Source organism: Macaca fascicularis, chromosome 3 (genome assembly GCF_037993035.2).
Source record: "Macaca fascicularis isolate 582-1 chromosome 3, T2T-MFA8v1.1".
Taxonomy (NCBI): domain Eukaryota; kingdom Metazoa; phylum Chordata; class Mammalia; order Primates; family Cercopithecidae; genus Macaca; species Macaca fascicularis.
In genome coordinates, this window is record NC_088377.1 from 1851168 (window position 1) to 1872883 (window position 21716).

The following is a 21716-nucleotide window of genomic DNA, read 5'->3' on the forward strand; positions in this document are numbered from 1 at the left end:
CCTCCCAAATCTATTAAGACATCAACATTTGCCTCTCCAGATTTTTCTTATTTGGTTCCTTTTGTCTCCAGTAACACCCACAGCATTACTTGATTTCGACTTCAACTCTGAAGCAGAAGCATCTGCCCTCCCATCCTGCTCCATCCCCTGGCTCACCTAATTTCCTGCTACGCTGTCCTGCTGATTCACAGGAGTCCTGGTCTAAAGGTGTCTTCTCCAAAGCTACTTGCTTTGCTCATCTGAACTCTCTTCAGGGAAACAACAACAAAAACCCATTTCCAAAATAAAGCATTTACCAAAAATAAGATATTTCAAATAGTTTGCATTTTGAAATAGACTTTGGTGCTAGAGTGACATTGTTTATTGGCTCAGCATTTGAGTAACGTTCTGCCTCCTGGAGCTTGTGTGGTGTCCTTTTATTTTCATAGGACAGTGGCACATTTGTCCAGAAGGATTGCAAGGGGTACCCTGCCACCGGGCGTATGAAGAACCCAAGACACAGAAGCTGCCAAGGAGACAGAGCTGACGCAGGGTCACGGCTCTGACCCAGGCTCTCTCCGCTGCTGCTGATTCAGCTCGGCACAGCCCCCTGCAGCAGGGACCAGGGGAGAGGTTTAGTTATGTGCTTTAGGCTATTAAGATTAGAGATGATGGAGGCCAGGCATGGTGGCTCACCATGTAATCCTAACACTTTGGGACCCCGAGGCGGGCAGATCACCTGAGGTCAGGAATTCAAGACCAGCCTGGTCAACATGGTGAAACCCCGTCTCTACTAAAAATACAAAAATTAGCTGGGCGTGGTGGCACATGCCTGTAATCCCAGCTACTTGGGAGGCTAAGGCAGGACAATTGCTTGAACCTGGGATGCGGAGGTTGCAGTGAGCCAAGATCGCGCCACTGCACTCCAGCCTGGGCAATAGAGCAAGACTCTGTCTCAAAAAAAAAAAAAAAAAATTAGAGAAGACATTGAAGAGGAAAGGATAAACAGCAGCATCAGTAACTCCGAAGTCTCTGTCTTGCAGACACCATTTTTCAAGGTCTTTTAACAGATATAAATGCTTTTCACATAAGTGAAATTGATAAAAATACACTGACTTTTATAAATGAGCTCCACTTTCAATATCTTAGAAAATTTCTTTAGCAAAATGATTCTGCCTTTGCAGATTTTAGTTATGGATGAGATATTGCTTAGACAGCGCTGTTCAACGAGGCCCTAATTAACAACTATTTTTGAGTATCACCTATGTGTCCCATATTCCACACGCAATGTTTTAAGTACCTATGCATATAAAAGGTGAGTGACAGCTAAAATTAAAGCACTCTTCCCTCAACTACAGAAGATAGAGAACAAAGAGGGAAATTTTTGGAATCATGAGAAATTCACACACCAACACACAACAAAATACTTCAAAAGACATTGATTGGTGCTACAATTTCAACTTACCTACCATCAGGTTTGATCTGTCTATTTCGTTTTTCTTAAAACACAATGGTTAAGTTAGGGAGCTGTAAAATTTAATTCAAGACAACTGTTTTTCCCCATCCCTGCCTCCTTCGTGTGCTCTGACAGGCATGCTTTCAAATAAAATTCCACACTGCTTTTTCTCAAATAAAAGGCGTGCTAGTAGCCAAGCACTAGAAAACAAGGCAGCACACACACACGCACACACCCCCCAAAATAAACGTCACACACACCCCCCCCCCCGCAAAATAAACGTGTTTCAGGTTAGGATTATGGTTTTAGTTTTGAGCTTTTAAAAAAGTAGTAAAATTATACATTTAAAAAGATAAAAATACCTTAACTGTGTCCTTTTAAATAAAGGTGAGCTTAGAAGTTAGGACCTTTGAATTCAAAAGTTCCTGTTCACTTTACTGTTAGCCACTGAAATTCTAAAAAAAGAAAAAAGAAAACCAGCAATGAAGGGCATCGAGGGTAGTGCAGACACCAGGGAGACAACCTCTGCCTGCCATTGGCGCCCCTGGTTACACTGTCACCACCTCTCGGAGCCAGCAGGGCCTCTCCAGGGAGCCCACGGCAGGCTCCAGGCAGCTCATCACTGTGGACACCCTGGTGGCTCCAAGACAGCGTAAACATCCAGGAGACCTGGCTCAGGGTGAGTCTGGGAAAGCCAATGCTGACATAATTTTCAGTGTCTGTGAGTCTCTGCCGCTGAGACAGGAATGAACACACTGCCTGAATGAGAGGAAAAGAGACAGCTGCCCAGCCCAGTCATAATTTCATTCTTTTCATTTTTCATTTCTTTCTTTTTTTTTAAGACAGGATCTCACTCTGTTGCCCAGGCTGGAGTGCAGTGGTGCAATCTTGGCTCACTGCAACCTTGACCTCCTGGGCTCAGGTGATCCTCCCACCTCAGCCTCCCAAGTAGCTGGGACCATAGGCGTGCCCCACCTCATCTGGCTGATTTTTTTGTATTTTTGTAGAGATGGGCTTTTGCCATGTTTCCCAGGCTGGTCTTGAAATTCTGGGCTCAAGCAATCCACTAGCCTTGGCCTCCCAAAGTGTTGGGATGACAGGTGTGAGCCCATCAATTCCTCTACGAATGGCTAGGTTTGTGATCGGTAAAGGAGATTAATCTTGCAGAGGGACTCACTTAAAAGGCCCTAGAGACAAGGCCCGGAGAGACCCAGAAAGATCACCTTGGGTCCCTTTAGAAGGACTCTCATGTTCTTCTGATAGCCACAGAGCAGCTCAGGTGGTGTTTTTTTCATTCATGAGGATGAAAACATTGCAAAATCAAGACAGATTAAATCAGCACACTCCAGAGATACTTGCCACTGAGCAAAGGCTTGTTGAGGGTGTAGAGAGGTGGCAGGTCCTCTATGTTGGAGATCCGCTGGTACATGGCCCTGGAAAGGTGGTCCCCATGGTAGAGGCTTCCCAGGATGATGCTCGAGAAGTAAATGGGCTCCACGAAAATGCTGAGCAAGGATCCCTGGATGCCCACCACGTTCCAGCTGGAGGGAGAAGAAAGCACAGTCTTCAGGGAGCTCGGACTCAGTGCCGACGCGGCCCAGCCCAAGCCTGAGTGGTTACAGGGATGCACTGACAATTCTGCAGGATCCCAACCAACTGACGAAGGAGCGCAACAAAAGTAATAGACTGCTTTAGCAGCTTACGATCGCAAAGACAAAAATCTACTTAAAAGTTATTTTACGCTGTGATTTTCTTTACCATTACGTTTCCCATAATCAATGAGCCATGTGTGTTTCTTGTGAGAAAGTTGTGGGAAATATCAGAAAGGAAATTACGTATTTATTTCATTACAGCAGGTCCCCTTATCTGAGGTTTCACTTTCAGAGGTTTCAGTTACCCACTGTTAAGCATGATCTGAAAATACTAAATGAAAAAATTCCAGAAATAAACACTTCCAGACTTTAAATTGGATGCTGCTCTGAGGAGTGTGATGAAATCTTGCGCCGTCCAGCCCGGGGTGTGAACCATCCATGTTGCAGATGCCACTGGCCCGTTAGCAGTCACCTTGGTGACCAGATTGATGGTCGCAGGATCACAGTGCTTGCGCTCAAGTCACTCTTATTTTATTATTAATGACTGTTGTTAATCTCTTACTGTGTCTAATTATAAGTTAAACTTTATATAGGAATGTACTTACAGGAAAAATACCAGCACGTACAGGGTTCAGTCCTGTCTACAGTTTCAGGAGTCTACTGGGGGTCTTGAGACACATCTGTGGAAAAGCGGGGACCACTATACTTCTTATAAAAATGATAGCTCTTCAAGGAGCCCTTCAAAACATTCAACTGCTTATTTCCTGTTCTCTGCAAGTGACAATGGCACTGAATGCACAGGGAGAGAGGGTGTGGGGTTTACAGCGGCTGCATGTGTGCAGCTGACATGCACGACACCAACTATGCACACCAATGGCAACTTAGGTATTCGTTATCAGGTCCAGCACACACATGCCTTCACAATATGCCTGTTCTCTCGTTCTGAGCCCCACAAACAGCATGCTCTGCTCAGCCTGGGAGTTGCTGTGTCCAGAGCACCCTTTGCTGGGCACTATATACACATGGTGTGAGGTACTGGGGGGAGACACAGCCTAGGAGCTAAACAATAATGCAATGAAAAGACAAACAAAGAACCATAAATTGAGGTAAAATCAATTTGGAAGAAAGGGCAGGGTTCTGTGAAAAAGAAAAAGGGGTGTATGAACTTCAAGGAATGCTCCTGGGGTGACTCTGAAGCTCAGCCCCAAAGGAGGGGGCTGTGAGGCTGAGGGAGGAAGGCATGTCCCAACCTAGGGGGCAGGGGACGCAGGACAGCAGTAAGGGCAGCCAGGGCAGAGGGGCAGGGCAGGGGCCCCTGAGCAGCCAGGAGCCTGATGAGGGATGGGGCGGTATTCAGACGGCAGAGAGAGGCCAGAGAGAGAGAGAGAGCCAGCCACTCAAGCCTTTTGCTTACCTGCTGCCTGAGGCCTCCCTTCCCTGCCGCCCAAGCCCTCCACCCCGATTCTGACCTCCATGTAATTTACAGGTCCATGTCGGGTTATCCGCCCCATCCTACCCCAGCATGGGAAGAGGTTTCTGTCGGCTTTCTTTACTGACCTATCCCAGCACTCACAATATGTACCTGACACACACACAAGATCAATAAATGTGTCGAATGGACAAATCCTCCAATTCCTATGACACGTTCCTTCCACCTTCCAAAATGGAAATGAAAATGCAGGTTTCCCTAACTTACAGAAAAAGCATGAACTGATTCAATGCCTCTAAGAAACACAGGCCTATTTCTTCTCTAGATTAGAAGCCTCTACGCACTTAGAGCATCTTTAAGCTGAATTCAGTCTTCAGGGCAAACTTTAAAGCAGTGATCCTGCAAAAACCTACATTTGTTAGGAGTCATTAATTCTGAACACATGCTTTGTAAGAGAATTCCAGGAGTGTCTACAGCTCTGCAGAGGCCCTAGGTGGGAAATGGTGTGGCACCAGCTCCCACCAATGCACCTCACAAAGGACAGCTGGGACAAACGTCATCAGGATGAAATCGCCTAGCGCCAGTGAGAGGGTGTCAGGCACAGTCAGCATCCATGCAAGTAAAACAAGTAAAGCTCTGCAAAAACTGCGGGCAGGACATCTTCTAGAGATACCCACTACACGTCCACAGCCACCTGTCCTGCGGACCCCATGGAGGGTGTCCACTCACAGAGTGCTGTGACGTGTTTGGCTGACACTCGAGGAACCTAAAGGTGTCCCCACTCTCATAGCATGGCCTCAGGCTCACTGCACCCGGGTCTAGGCATCTGTGCCTGGCCTTACTCATCTTTCATTTTCCTTGTGCCATTTATTTAGGAAAAGAGTCCAGAGCACTATCATCTGATCTGTCCCCTGATCCAGCAAACGGCCTGGCCTGAGAGACTGAGCTGCAGACAGATGTCGGCCAGACCACACAGGGCAGGAGAACTACTCTGACCCAAACCACAGCCTCCACAGCCAGGCTTTGAGGGAAGGACTACAGCTTCCTAGTGGTTGCCCCACACCCACCTTTTCCTGCTTCCAACCCAGGACCAGCCAGAGACCCCCCTGGGTTCTTCAAACAGCTGCACGGGAGGCCACCTTCTGCAGAGCCCATCCTGGCTTCCCCTCCCTCCATCAGAACATACCCAAAGCCTCCCTTTTTCCCTACAATAAAGCCATCCCCCTTCCTGTGCCTGCCTTTGAGTCTGCCCATCACAGGGGTCCGGCCCCCTTGCCATAGCCGACTCGGAACAGACAGGCTGCTGGTCCTCCTTTGGATGATCTTGTTTGTTCCCACAGCTCTGTGCAGCTGCGGACAGAGGCCGAGGTCATCTGAACCAAGACTCTCGTTCCTTCCCATGGCTCCCGCACCAACATAATCACCGAGGGGTGGCCAACCCCATGGGAGCCTCTTACCCCGTGGTCCTGCGGACAACTCTCTGGTGCTGCGTTCACCGCCAAACTGCCTGCCAGTGGGACGGACACCCTGGTGACCTCCAGTGGCAGTGCCGTGGCTCCCACCCCACCCTCAGCCTACCGTGGCCCTGGGCCCTCCATAAGAGAAACAGGTCAGCCTCACCCATCCACCTGGCCCTCCAAGGTGGCTGCTCCCCACTCCCCACTCTCCCAGAGCAGGGACACAGCTGCAGCCAACTGGCCCACTAGGGCTCTTTCTGGGCAACTTTTCTGGCCATTTGCTATTTCTTGGCCCACCCATGCCATCTCTTCTTTTTTTTTTTTTTTTTTTTTTTTTGAGACAGAGTCTCGCTCTGTCGCCCAGGCTGGAGTGCTGTGGCCGGATCTCAGCTCACTGCAAGCTCCGCCTCCTGGGTTCCTGCCATTCTCCTGCCTCAGCCTCCCGAGTAGCTGGGACTACAGGCGCCCGCCACTTCGCCCGGCTAGTTTTTTGTATTTTTTTTAGTAGAGACGGGGTTTTACCGTGTTAGCCAGGATGGTCTTGATCTCCTGACCTCGTGATCTGCCCATCTCGGCCTCCCAAAGTGCTGGGATTACAGGCTTGAGCCACCGCGCCCGGCCGACGTCTCTTCTAAGAATATCCCTTGTCCTAGGTTCTATCAGCTTGTGTTTGTTTCTTCATTGAGGTAAAGTCTAGTTACTATATAATAAAAGGCTTGGAGCTTAAGGGTTCAGGTCCATGAGCCCCGACTTCTGCATTTATGTGTGTGACATCCCCACGTCCCAGCAAGGATCCTCCAAATAGATGGCTTTGTGCTTTGCAGGTGCAGGAATCAGCTTGTAACTAAGTCAAATCCTTGGTTGGTCACATGAGACATCAGAAATCTCTTCCCAATATGTGGTTTTTCTCTTCCAAATATGTGGGTTATAGTAAATAATTCTTGAATTTTTAGCTTAGTCAAATTTATTCACTTTTCTTTATAATTTGGGTTTTCTGTGCCTTATTGAAGAACCCTGCTTGAGACCAGAAACACTGCCAGGCACTGCTCTGCGTACTGAGGTCCTTAACTGGCCTGGCGTGTGCTTTGTGGACAGCGTATGGCGGGCTGCTTCTCTGCACAGACAGCCTGTTGTGTGCAGGGAGGTGGCCACAGGGAGCCCTTGCCCCTTACCGTGCAATCTTGTCACTGCAGGACATGGTGAGCAGCCGCTCCCCTTGCAGCACCCCGTCCCACGTTTGGATGCTCGCATTGGAGCGCACTGGAATCGTCCCCTCACCAGACTCTATTTTGGTCCGTAGCTGTCCTCTTGCTTTACGATTTGGGTGTCTATCTGCTGGTTCTAAGAGAGAAAAAAGAGTTAAAACCCCACAGGTAGTAAACCATCTATTTGATTTATTGAAAAGCACATCTAACAATAGCTTATAAATTTAAAATATAGTTTGTGCATATAAATGCACATGCTTATGCCATACATACAAAATACACATACAAAATAAGTATGTGAAACTGAGAGGCTGAGTATGATGGCTCACACCTGTAATCTCAGCACTTTGGGAGGCTGAGGCAGGTGGATCGCTTGAGCCCAGGAGTTTAAGACCAGCCCGGGCAACACGGTGAAACCCCATCTCTACAAAAATTACAAAAATTAGCCAGGTATAGTGGTACATGCCTGTGATCCCAGCTCCTTGGAAGGTTGAGGTGGAAGGATCGCTTAAGAGCCCAGGAGGTCGAGGCTGCAGTGAGCCATGATTGCACCACTGCACTCCAGCCTGGGTGACAGAGCGAGACCCTGTCTCAAAAAAAAAAAAAAAACAATTACATGAAATTGAGTAGGAAAGACATAACACAAACACAATTCACAAAAGTGGTCTCCAAGGGAGTTGGGGAAATGGGGTTTTCACTTTAACTGAAATTATTTATTTCTATCATTAAAAACGAGCTGAAGCAAATAGGACAAAATACTAACATTTGCTAATTCTGGGTGATGGATACTTGGGTGTTTGCTATGTTTTTTTCCTCTATATTTTTAAAATTTCCAAAATAAATCTAGACAGATGCAGAAATAAACCCATGGAAAGTATAGTAAAACACCCATAGTGAGTATTTCTGGGTTACAGGAATATGGGTGATTTTAATGTTCCTTCTTATATTTTAAAAATATTTAGCAACATTCCACAGTGAGTATGCCTGTTGCTTTTATAATCAAGGAAAGTAATGTAATAAAACGTTCCATTTGGAATAAACACTGCCTAAGAACTTGGGAGAAGGGATGTGGATACAAAACACTAAAAAACAAAAGTGCTAACCTCAAATATAAAGAAGGATGGAAAAAATATGATCACAATAGCAGTTTCACTTTTCATTAGTGTCTATCTGCTGCTGAAATATCAGGCAAATAAATACTTTAATTACACATTTAGCAAATTAGAATTCCTCAGAAATATGGAGGATCACATATACCTCTGATATAGAGATATTTATTACCCAAATCTAAATACAGATACAATTTTAATCCAATACTCTCGCTCCATTCTAATTACTTGGTTAATTACAATCAGCATTATTCATTCATTAAAGTTTTCTAATTAAGTTATTAATTGGAAAGAAAAAAAGTCCATGCTTTTATAGAGACTCTTATCAGATCCACATCCAAGTCTGAAATTAAAAAGAGAAAAAAGGAAAAGGGATATTAACATAGGTTAGTTCTTTTATCTGTTACTTCATACAGATACATTTTCTTGAGGAACTGCCTTGTTGAAGAATCTCGTCTCATACCTTCCAGGATTGGCTCATGTGGTGAGAAGATTCTGGCATCTCCACAGGGAGAGGTGCTGATGTACAGATGAAACTGGACATTCTCCTTCAGCCTAAACCCTCCTCGCTCTGATTTCTGAAAGATGGATCTTTTTTGATCATCTTTGTTACTGAAAGGAAAAAAGTTGCAAAAGTAACATTTAAAGCTGTATATAGTTAAATTTTAGTCTATCATAGTTTAAAATAATTTTCAGAGGCTAGTATTTTCAACAGGGGAAAGATAAGTTTGAACTGGAATATTTATTTTACATGTTTAGGGTAATTAATACAGTTCTTGTCCACTCAATAATGGATATGTCATCAGAATGTGAGTAACTTTTCCTTCTTCCAATTTATGACTTCAGAACAGAAAGATCACATACAAAAAATGGCATTGTAAAGAAAAAGAGTTTGGACACATGACTAGCTCTTTCTAGAAATAGTGACTAGAATAAAACTTACTATCTTTACCTGGCATTATGGGAACTTCTATTTATACTGCATACAACAAAATCACATGGTCTTAAACACAGACTTGAAATTTATGACCATGTCATGTTATTGTATGTATGTGTGCATATGTTTGTTGAGCATTGTGGGAGAATGGGATCTAGCCTTATTGTTACTAATTAATTATGTTTTGAGTTATGATTTTGAGAGATTTTCCATGATTACAGAAACAATGAAAGGTTTTGCAATAGTTTTCTAATAGAAGAATATTTTAATAGCTTCCTGTCCTTATTTGTTTACTAAACTTACTTTAAGTAAAGCTCAAGTTGTGTATAAAGAAATCTGAGCAAGGATCTCCGAGATATTATTTCTGCATGGCAGTCATTTAATGCAAGGCCACGATCACTCATGTATTCACCATTAATACATTTTGTTCCTGTAGAAACACTTATCACCTTGGCATCTTTAACATCTGTGCCTGGAAAAAAAAAAAAAGAGACATTATTTTCTGTAATTCACAGTAATGTTTGCCTAACTGTGCTCCTAAAGTCTGATCCTTATTCTCAGTGACTTAACTTTTCAGGGGCCAATAGACTTTTCAAGCTCATCTTCATGCATATTCTTACCACCTATTTTTTTAAGTGGGCAAATGTATACACTGCAAACAACTTCCTATTGAGGACTCACTTTGTGACATTTCTGGAAAGCCAGCCATCCTCACTGCTTAGTGCACAGACACTGAACTCAAGGAAGTAATTTCGTCTGGTATGCAATAGCATCTTTTCTTGAATGCCCACAACTAGAACACAGCTGGGCAACACTATGGAAAGGTAGACTCACTGGTCTGGTAATTAATCTTGACATCAAATATCGAAGTACTAAAGAGGACAGGAAGGAGGGGTCAACAGCACCCAGAGGAATAAGAAGGAAAACAGAATTAACTTGCGATGTTTTCATTAGCAAACTGTCACCATGTAACCATACTGGGAGTGAAATCACAAGCAGTGGTGATCTCCCATAAACATATCGCTCTGTCTCAACTGTGTGAGATAAACTGCTGACCAGAGGTGTGATGCCGGGACCCTGGAAGTTACCTGCTGGGAGACTCGCATTCACTACAGCTGAACCAACGGTGTGCACACCATGTGGCAGGTATGCACCAGGTCTTTTAGGTAAATTGTCCTCACTGCATTCCCACGATGTCCTCTGAGGCTCATGCTACTAATGTCTCCACTGTATAGATGAGGGAACTGAGGCACAGAGGCCTCCTAACCTGCCCAAGGCCACTCAACCAGCAGGAGCCCCTGAACCAGCTGTCTGGAGTGCCAAGTGCTCCAGCATCCTGGCTTCAGATGTAAACTATGGCTCTGAGCAAGCGGTCTCGGTGAAATACACACTAAGACGTAAAATGTTCCCAGAAGGTGATCGGCCTCTTCTAAGGTGGTTAAACAACAACAACAACAACAACAAAAACGATGAAAGAACACGACCAGCTCCCTCACCCAGGCTGCTGGAAGAGGCAGGGAGTCTTACCTAGGGAACTACTCTATTCAGTAGTTGTGGTGTTCACCTTTGATTAATGTAAAAGATAGCAGTAAGGAGAGATGTAAAGGGGGAGAAAATACAGGTACAAAACATTAGAACAGAAGCTGCTGTTTGAGTACTTCCTCCTCCCCAGACACGGCACGGCAAGGAAACAACTCATGAGCAGAAGAGCCAGGTTTCCTAGGGCAGCAAGAGGTGGGTCAGTGAAGAGGGCTGCAAGTCTGATAGAGGTGACCCCTCAGGGGGAAAGGACAAGAAAGTCACATACCGAGAACTGGGGGGTTTCTCCTGGGCTGGTAGATGTAGAGAGAGAAACCGTCGCCAGCTTCCTCCCTTACCTCTAGGGCCTGCTTCCTGCATCTGGCTGTCCAGGCTGGGCTGAGCAGGTGCTGGGCACAGAGGTGGCCCCACATGACAGGGTCCTCTCCCTGAGTCTTGCTCCACCCTGGAGAGCCAGGCACTGGTCAAGGCTGTGGCTTCCTCTGAGCTACTCACAGAGACACACTGCTGCGTGTTCTCACTCCCGGGATGTGGGAAGAGGATTTGGGGGTTCCTTTTGCTACTGGGAACTTCTAGACTAATTTAACAGAGTTTCTTCTATCATTCTAAATTGCGTTTTTTTCCCCCACAGATTTTCTACTCTTGCTAGAGCTTTCTCCCTCCTCAAAAGAAGTCACACAGAAACTTGTCTGGCATCGTTAACATTAACTGATACAACAGATAGGCCCTACTTTCAAATAAAGCCAGAATTAGTAAGCCCCCTGCCATCTTCCAGAGCAGACTGAGGCCATTCACAGGAGGAAGATGACAGGAATCAGATAGTATGCTTTCTCCAAATACAACAAGCTTAGGTTAAAAAGATGAACATTTGGGGGAAAAAGCTTGTATGTGCAGTTCCTAAACTTGCGTATGGCAGACATTTTGAAGAAGAAAGGAAGTAACCATCTCCCATCTCCCGCTGGTGTGCCACGGTGGTTTCTGTCAACTGAGAACATTTCACATTTGTCAGACATGAAAACAGGCAGGGTTACATACAACACCAAGATGGTTACCTGTTGTCATGACGACTCCAGCCAGTACTTTTCTGCGAGCGTGAGGGGAGGAGAAGTTGTCGGTCAGGTCACCGAACTTACCCAGGACCAGGCGTGAGACAGCGTCAGCTAAAACCTGTGTGGGAAGCACAGATGCAGGTTAGGGGCCAGGTGCAGCTGGGAGCAGGGCTCACTCTCTGAATGCTGCACGCACTCTCCCTTATGGAGTGACACAGGCTGCTTCTCATCTGGAAAACCACACAGGTAAATCTGGCAAACAAGTATGTGTGTATGTTTCTTCCAGAACATTCCTTGGAAATAGACACCCCAGGATCCTGCCAGGCTCTGGCTGAGTCCTTTGCCACCCGCATGGGGCCAGTGTGGAGTGTGGGCACCACACACAAGCATTCCTCCAATCCTCACCGCAGGCCAGCCCAGCTCTCAGGAGGAAACCGAGGCAAACAGAGGCAAAACTGCCTGCTCAGGGCCACCTGCCCACGCCTACACCCACCTAATATGGCCCTCCCACCCCCCTTGCCCTCTCTCACGTGCACACACAGTGTGGCTCAGTCAGCTCCAGGTCACACATAGCTGGGAGCACAGCCCAGGGTGATGTGCAAAATCACAGGCAAGAGAAAGGAGCAGCTTGGAGATGCGGTCCAGGGAAAGAAGCCACAGGCTGTGCACAGCACCTCCCTCAAAGGCGCCACCGAGGGGTTCTCAGTCACTCCAGCCTCTCCACACAAACGCGCTCTGGCTGCGCTCACTCGCCCAGACGGCACGATAGAATCATGTACCAGAGGACAGCACAGGGAGGGAAAGCACTTAGACGTCCGGAACACCTGAACAGGTATATGTTCAGGTCAGACAGACACCTGTTTTAAGGTGCTTCTGAGAACAGACATATTTGTTGCATTTTGGACGTGGTCTTATGGCGTATGATTTATCTAGGATATAATGAGCCCATGGCATTTTGGGAAATGATGTCTGCTGGGAAGTCGGTGTTAAGAGCCAGTTTCAACTCATGTCCCACCAATTTCACACTTGTCTGGAAAATCAAATGACCACTAGGAAAACTCAGCATCCCCAGGTGGTCCTTAATAAAATATTTCTGAAATGAATAGAAAAGATAGTTGTCAGGGTGTTTTCCTCTTATCATTGCACCAGCAAATATCAGTGAGCCCCACAGGACAGTGTTCAAGACAAGTCATGTGGAGAATGGCTTTGGTGGCAGGGATCCATGCACCCGCAGGCAGCGGCATCCGCAATGCAGGGGTGAGCGGATGCGGGGAACTGAGGCTGTGACAGAAACAGGACGAGGCCAGGGTGCCAGAGGGAAGGGGTAACGCATTCGAATTGGCCAGGGCGCCAGAGGGAAAGGGTGATTCATTCGAATTTAGAGAGAGAAAAAGCCATAAGAAGATTAGGGATAAGCCAGAGGAAATAAAAGTTTCCATTTCATATAAGAATAGGCAAATCTCCAAATTTTCAAAGAGAGGCGAAGAAATCTAACTTCAGAGTGAGCTCCGAGAGCCTTGAGTGGAAGGTCTGGTGCTAGGGCTGATGCTGGTGAGCGCTGGCATCCGAGGCACATGGCCAGGGCTCAGCCCCCTCTCCTTGAGGGGATTACTGGTCTCACCCTGCATGGTTAATGAAGGACTTCCCTCTTAATTTGGGGGACAGATATAAGAACAAAAGAAACATGCTTTTAAGAGTTAAACCCATGCCACACAGTCCCAGGCAGCACCATTTACCTGCAATGACACGCAGGGATGTCTGACCTACGTCCTTCAAGGATTACTCTAGAAAAAGAGTGAGGGTTTTCCACCCACCCTAGAACGCACATTTTGAAATTTCCTGTCAGAAGACAATAGAGACCAGCAACAAAGCCCAAAGGATGGGTTCTGAGAGGGCCACCTGGGTCCTACAAGGAACACATGTCACATTCCTGGGCTACCCTGGGGGCTCTGAAGACACAAGGTGGCACGGTCCTCTGGCAGAGACTAGAAGTGCAGCTCCATCCTCTCATGCCCTAGTGGTTCTGGACATGAGGCCTAGAGCCTGGTGTTCAGCACCTACAGAGCCCAGGGGAACATGGCATCAGGGGGCTGAGATGGCCCTGCCCACCTGCACCCCTCCCCAGGCTGGAGACCAACAGATGCCCCTCCAGCCTTCCCACGCCAGGGGCTCTGGTCCTGCTCCACACAGAAGTCACTGCAGGCACACCGTCAAGCCAGGGAGGCAGGGCTGACGTCTATACTGGGGCTTCTATCTGTGTCCACCTAAGGTGCTCACAGCCTACATACTAAAGGCTCAGACATCTGGGATCCACGGCATTTGATGTCATTTCAATGGTTTTTTTTTTTTTTTTTTGAGACAGAGTCTCGCTCTGCCGCCCAGGCTGGAGTGCAGTGGCGTGATCTTGGCTCACTGCAAGCTCCGCCTCCCGGGTTCACGCCTTTCTCCTGCCTCAGCCTCCCGAGTAGCTGGGACTACAGGCGCCCGCCACCTCACCCGGCTAGTTTTTTTGTATTTTTTAGTAGAGATGGGGTTTCACTGTGTCAGCCAGGATGGTCTCGATCTCCTGACCTCGTGATCCGCCCGTCTCGGCCTCCCAAAGTGCTGGGATTACAGGCTTGAGCCACCGCGCCCGGCCCATTTCAATGGTTTTATATGTCACTCTGTCAATATTAAGGGAAGACAAGTCACATCAGACAATATTTTGAACTCAGGCTTTAATATTTTAGCAAAGAGTAATCCTGAAAATAAAAAATCACATGGGATCTAGCACCACTGATTTGTTAAAGTACAAATGGACTAATAATCCTTATGAACAATGTTGATGAGAGGTTAATAAGCGAAGCAAGTATTTGGTTTGTTAAAAAAATCAGTGAAATACCTTGAATATATTATTTTACACTGATGTTGTATTTGGTTCCTTTAGGCAAAATAAAATACATTTCCTTCCTTTAAAACAGAACTCCTGGTCATCTCAGACTACAACTGCACAGAGGTTATTCTAATTGTAGACAACAGCAAAAAAGAAACTATAAGACACTTGGATTCTTCCAGGGGAATACAAGTCACCTTCAAGTCTTCTGGTCAAGGGCAGTATACATGTTATCTTCGAAGTGAAGAAGACTCTGATACAAAGGAATAAATGAATAGAGGGTCAAAAGAATAATTTTTGCAATAGACCAGAAGAATTTTGGATTTCCAAGAAAAGAAGCAACACATAATCAGAGAGTTTTAGGATTTAGAGATGAGAACTAAAGGCGATTTTCTCCTTTACTTTTTCTCTTTCATGTAAGCCAATCTGAGCTCACCCTGGAACTTCCCCTTCCTTCATCCTGATTTCACTAGGCTGGGGGAAGGAGGGGAAGATCAAATGGAAGAGTGGCTGCCCACCTCCAGCCTGGGCAAGCGGGGAAGTCCTCATAAAGCCCATGCAGGAAATTCAAAGTAGAGACTCCCAGACAACTGGCAGGCCCTAGAACAGTTGTCGGAGGCCCCTCCCTTCCTGCCCTCTGATAGGTGCTCACTGCTGTGCTGCCTCATTCTCTGCTTCGAGGGGCTCCTTGGCTGAGGGACAGCGAACAGCCACCAGTCAGTCATGTGGGAGCCCAGAGGCTGCCATCCTGACTCAGACTTGGGTTTTCAGCTGCTGACGGGCTGGTGTCACTTATCTTGAACGTGAGATTCCTGGATGAGACCTTTGAAGGAAAATGGTGCTGAACTGGGGGCAAGGTTTCAAAGACTGGGCTCTTATTCCCTCTCTCCTGCTAAAGGCTTGCTGTGGGATGAGGGTCATCGGTTGGTGGGGGGGGGTTGCCTAATGGGAAGAGAGTTATGGATAGTGTTGTAAACACTGCCCTGGTGGACGGGGCCTCAGGTGTCCCTGCCTTGCATTGTGACGGACCCAGCAAGCACTAGGATGCAGATGGCTTCTCAGTGGCCACATGGCCATGGAAATCAAGGAAATGCTGCCCCAGCAGCCAGACTTACCAGTAACTCCTCCTGATGGGGACAGAGTGATGTCAAGGGGGAAAGTCAATAGTAATCCTGAAACTAAAATGTTGTCTAGAAGCATTACCAAGAGCAATGACCCTGTGTTTTAAAGCAGCAGCACCGTTCCTCACCTGCGGTAAATGCAGCTGAAGACCCTCACTGGGAATAGGCTGGCGAGATGGCGTCTGATCCAAGTGCAAGTTAAAAATGGTGGCCAGGGCAGACTGTGCAGCCCGGGCCTTGGCAAGCTTCTTGTTTCTCCCCGAGCCTTCAAAGAACTGACCATCCACGACCACAGACATGACGAAGCTCTTGGCATGGCTCTCCCCACTCTCGGAGAGGAAGTCATACTTGAGTCCTGGGCGCAGTTCGTTCAAGATCATCACGGGATTCTTCCCACTCGGGGGTGGGAATGGTGGTAAGACAGGGAGAGGAGGCTGGGCTAGGCTGGCAGGCACCGGGGAGGCTGACAAGCTGAGGTCCCCGCTGGAACTGAAGGAGTCATCCCCGTTGGAGCCCACGTAAAAGGGAGGCTCCGCCTTGTCAGGAGTTTCAAAACCATTGAAGAGCGTGTCAGGGAAGTCGGCCTGGTCAGATGTGAAGTCCGTGTTGACAGACAGGGTCCTCCCCATGGCCAGGTGGGCCTCAGAGGCATTAGGAAACTGAACGAAAGATCTCAAGGCCTTCTCAGCAGCATGGAGTTTGGCCTTTTTCTTTGTGGGACCAGAGCCCTCAAAAACCTGGCCATTCACCTCCACAGACATGACAAACAAAGGCGCGTGCACGGGCCCAGTCTGGGACAGGAGCGTGTACTGCAAACCAGGCTTGATCTCATTCAGCTGCATCAGGGCGTTCTTGGGAAGGACGGGCCCTGGTGTTCTCCTCCTTTTCTTCAGGCGGTACTTGGAGTGGCCATTGCTGCCCTCCTCCAGGGACCGCTTTCTGCCGGGGCCACCACCACCCCCATTGGAGAGCTGAGAGCCCTCGCCAGGCCCAGGGGTGCTGCCATCCTTGGGGGACACGTTGTCCAGATTGCGGTTTTCCTTCACATCAGTGCTGCTGGAACCTGTGGTGCCCAGAAAGAGTAACTTACAATGCCTTCGTTGCAGGATCTTGTAAATGCAAAATTTATAGATTCCTTTAGCTCTCTTTGTAACTGGTTAAGTGATGTGTGCTTATCAATTTTATTCCTTGATGTATACATGAAGAGTTAGACATTTAAAGAACTATCAGCCTCAACTAAACAAGTAATTTGACACTTTGCTCAGTGACTAATACCATTTCTATTCAGTGTCACCAACTGCTTTTGCTTTAAAAAGTAAAATCTTTAAATAATTTTTTTTTCTGAGAATATTCTGAAGTATCTAGACTTTTTCAACCTTATCAAAATGTGGGATGATAAATTAATCCAGAAAGACCTTACATATTAAAAAGGTCTTTATAATGAAATGACAATTTAATATAAATATATGGATTAATGTATATTTATTTTAGCATTTTCCTTTCACTGTTGTTTACCCTCATTTTATCTACGGGTTTTAAATTGCAGTGTCTCTCAGAAGAGAAAACTATTTTAAAAACTTGCATCCACAGATAATTAGTTTTTCAGGTTTAAAATATTCAATCAATAAATGCAATTATTTGATTTAGTTTATGAACCAATCTTTAAAAGCTGCTTATGTAATTGTGTAAAGTATTACAGCTATTTAGTTGTTGTGTTTGGAGGGTATGGTTTTATTTCTAGCATCTATTTGAAAATGAGAACATTATATATGGGGGCTGATTAAGTCTGAATCCTTAATACCACTCCATGATAGAAAGTGTGTAAGAACAAGACACAAAACTGAAGCTGTAGGCAGGCTACAACCTCCTAACTTCATAAATACACTTTCTGGTGATTTTGTCTTTTTAAAGACAATTATTTGATGAATTTCCAGAAAAATTTGTTTATCCTAACTTTTAAAAGTATTTTAGATTTCAAATTAATACAGATAATTTTAGAATTCTAAAATTACATGGCAAAATAAACATAATTTTTAAATTTTATTTATTTATTTATTTATTTGTTTATTTTTGAGACGGAGTCTCAGTCTATTGGCGAGGCTGGAGTGCAGTGGCGTGATCTCAGTTCACTGCAACCTCCACCTCCCGGGTTCAAGTGATTCTCCTGCCTCAGCCTCCTGAGTAGCTGGGACTACAGGCTTGCACTGCCATGCCTGGCTGATTTTTGTATTTTTAGTAGAGATGGGGTTTCATCATGTTGGCCAGGTTGGTCTTGAACTCCCGACCTCAGGTGATCTGCCCGCCTTGGCCTCCCAAAGTGCTGGGATTACAGGCATGAGCCAGCGTGCCCGGCCCTAATTTTTTATTTTAAAATTAGAGTAAAAAGTGTTCATTGAGCTTTTTAAAAAATAGAAGAAGAAATAATTCCTCTCCATCATGGCTAGGCAGCTGTCACATGGAGCCCAGGGGTGAGGGCTACAGTGCCCTGCAAGGTTGTAATGTGAATGAAAGTTAAAGACATCTACCACCAGATTTCAAAAATCTATATTAAGTAACCAAAATATTGCTAAAATTGTAAACCAATTTACACGTGCCCCATATGGTGGCTTTAGGGTCTATTTCTACTACATGTGTAAAGGTAGATTCTCATTATGTTAAGCAAACTGAAAAGTTGTGAAAATGTTCATCAGCTTCATCCATGGGAAGGTTGAAAGGGACCAAGTCCTTGCCCTTGGCTGCCAATCTTTGAGGTTAAAGATCTCTAATTCCAGGGCTGGCATCATTCAGCAAAGACAGCAGAGCATAAACCTGGTTTAGACACAACCCGTGGGAAAACTGATGCCACACTGTGGCAGAGGCTAAGAAATTTAAAACTTTCTCTACAGACATCATTTCTCCAAAATAATCCTCACACACACACCACTTCTCCCAGTTGACAAAGCTGATGGAATGGACATTAAATTTTCATTTATAACATCCTCCAGCAAAAGCTCGATAGGTTACTCCTTTCGGTGCTCAAAGGGAAAAAAAGGTTAAAAAAAAGTAGAGCCAAGATGGAAGTCAGAGATTAATAAACTGAGCAAGAACATGACATACTAGATTACTGCTTACATTTTTACTTTGTTGCTAAACAATTATCAATATCAAAAATCAAATCATTATAAATGTATTTAGACAGGCATTTAACCAAATATTTATAACCTCTGAAATAACCAAATACTTTTCTTTCAGAAATAAAAATAATTACTATTGGATTGACACATAATTTTGAGAAGAATATACTTCTGTAACAGATTACAAACATTCTAAACTCTTACTTCAGGAGCACACTGAAATACTTTCTCATTGTCATTGAAAATGCTACTATAATAAAGGAAAATACTAAAACTAGAAAAAGATGCCACTTTCACAGCTTTTCTTAAACAGATGCCTTCTCTCTCTGTATCATGCTACTACATTTCATAAATGTACATAGCTGATCATGATAGGGCTTTGCATTGCTTTCAAAATGATAAAAAAAAAAAAAATACAGAACCAGAATTTCCAAGTTTCAGCACTAGAACATCAGCTTATCTTTACAGAAAAATTATTCGGGAGGATTGTTTATCATGTCAAGTTATCACAGGATCAGTTTTGGGATAGTTCCAGAACCTACACGATCATGAAGCCTCTGTCCATGCGAGGTGACTGCAGCTGCAGGCTGTAGGCCACAGTCCTGACACAGAGGCCCTGGGGACCCCTGCACACGCTCTGTCGGTGGGCTACTGCACGGGCCAAGCACAGGTCACATTTTCTCAAATGAGGAGTATGGACGTAACCCCTCTCTTAAAGCTTGTGGCAAAATTGGAAACAGTGAGTAGAACTGCCCAGTAAAAACATAAAGCTGAGTTTTTAAAAGATCTCAAGAGCAGGACTGATGAGGAAAAAAACCTGAGAAAACAATCACCAGCAGCCACGGGCTGCGCACACATGAGCAGAAGTGAGGTGGGCACACTGGTCCCGTGGGAGCCGGGTAGCGCTGCAGGAAGTGGTCTCACCCTCACACCCCAGACGGCTGACTTCAACCAAAGCCAACACTTAGCGTACAGTCCATAGAGCAGAGGCCCAGCCCCCTCCACAGCATCCACAGCACACCCACGGGGCAGCACTACCACGCAGAAATGTTTCGCTGGGTCACAGTTTGGGTTCTACACGGTACACAAGAGCGATTCCAAGACCCCAGATCGTCAGTTTTGCGTGAAGTCAAAGGGAAAGTGCTGAGCCAAGTTCTAATGCTCAATAATCACTCCCAGTGACATGTCACTCATCATTGATAGCTGCATGTTATTCCTTAAGACAAGTAAGAAGGTAAATATGGATAGTTATATTAGTTAGAGCAATGATGCCTTTGTTATAATTTCTCTACTAAACTCTCCCAACTTCTGTGAAAGCATTTAAATCTGTTTTCTGAGACTGAAGATGAACTAGAAGAGATAAGTACCTTCAACGAGCTTTTTATAGAAGAAAACACAGAGGAAACACTGACATACCCCAGCGGCTTTCCACCCACCCGCCCCAGAGAGAACAGCATGGAAGGAGGAGGCCCACACCAGTCCCAGCTTTCATTAGCACCTTTGCGAACTTCAGATCAACAGACACGTGTGAACCCCCTTCCTTCAAAATGCAGGGAGAACCTGCATTTTGAAGGGAAATATTTCTGTACTATTATTGCAAACGACTGGGTATTTAAATCAATCTCAGATATTTATCTTCGATTTGCATGCATGAATACTCAAGAGCATTATTCTAAGAGGCGTGCCGTGACAGGACTCCACACGAAACAGTGGGGCTTCATGAGATGTGCCCAGAAGCCCATTCCATCGTCACAGTGATGCCCCATGACGATAACGAGGAAGGAAAAACCTAGACATACCGCTGCAGGGAAAACGTCTACAGCAAACTCTGACACCTGTTGCAGAGAACACACCAAAAATTAAAAACATGCCACTGTCAGTAGAACATGTTACGGGAAAAAACACAATTCCCCACATTGGTCTCATGAAATATATTTGCAAAAACACCAAAATGTTAACATAAAATTAGCTATCTGATACTACGTGATAGGCCTAGATCTTACTCATGTTTTCTTCATCTTCTATATCCATGGCAAAATACTTTTGAGGGTTTCTTGACTGGCGGAGACTGTTTCTGTCTGAAAGACAGTAAGAAAATAGCATTTAGTGTGCCTATGATATGAGTAATGTGAAGTAAGTCTACTCTAAGGAAATAATTACAATATTATTACAAATTAAAGGGAAAAAATCATAAAATAAGAACTAGGTCTTGTTAGAGAAGTCAGATCTGCCATCTGGTAAAAAATACTCCTCCTTGGCACATTCCAGTCCAGCAAAGGACTTCTCACGTGAATTCCAGTCCAGCAAACGACTTCTCGTGTGGATTCCAGTCCAGCAAAGGACTTCTCCCATGGATTCTCCCACATGGAGGGATGATGAGGGTGGGACCAGGTCCCAGCAAGGGAGGTTCAGGGCCAGTGCCCAGGGACCTCACACCACTCTGAGGAGGGTGGGTTTGATTCCGGGCAATGGAGGGCCATGAAGAGCGCTGAACTAGGGACAAAGGCACTGGCATCTGCACCCTGGAAGGACATCTGCTGCGGGATGGACTAAGGACACAACACGCCACGACAGATGGCGACAGACCTCAGAGGGGCGCTCACATACTTGCCATCTATCTTTACTCTGGATAGACTTTTGGTTTCCAGCTGTAAACTAAAGCCACACCGCAGAACCAGCACCCACAGCTTCTCTCTTAGCTACTTCTCTCTCACCTTGAATAGCTCCTCATGCAGACAAAACTAAAGTGCATATGACTGTTAAAATTCAATCTAATTTCTTAGCTACATAAAAGTACTATTTTGTTGGCAGGAGAAAACACAGGAAATCCTCAAAGAACAAGTATCACAATTTCTGGT

The 21716-nt window shown here is 45.5% G+C and overlaps 1 protein-coding gene across 24 annotated transcripts in view; it reads right to left on the minus strand.

Moving 5' to 3' along the window:
• The window catches only part of ADARB1 (adenosine deaminase RNA specific B1), a 135375-nt gene that overhangs the window by 18321 nt on the left and 95338 nt on the right, over positions 1–21716 (minus strand). For 6 of the 24 annotated variants that reach the window (XM_065541277.2, XM_074033889.1, XM_074033885.1 and 3 more), the window contains 8 exons: positions 20862–20936; positions 15874–16808; positions 11756–11870; positions 9468–9636; positions 8691–8839; positions 7585–7704; positions 7086–7254; positions 2795–2976 (listed from right to left, as the gene is read on the minus strand). In XM_065541277.2, coding sequence (XP_065397349.1) covers positions 2795–2976; positions 7086–7254; positions 7585–7704; positions 8691–8839; positions 9468–9636; positions 11756–11870; positions 15874–16808; positions 20862–20889 — 1867 coding nt within the window. In that variant the 5' untranslated portion in view covers positions 20890–20936. Of the gene's footprint in view, positions 1–1797; positions 1891–2794; positions 2977–7085; positions 7255–7584; positions 7705–8690; positions 8840–9467; positions 9637–11755; positions 11871–15873; positions 16809–20657; positions 20694–20861; positions 20937–21716 lie in introns of all 24 variants that reach the window. The other 18 variants (XM_065541275.2, XM_045389417.3, XM_045389409.3 and 15 more) reach the window with 9 other exon arrangements.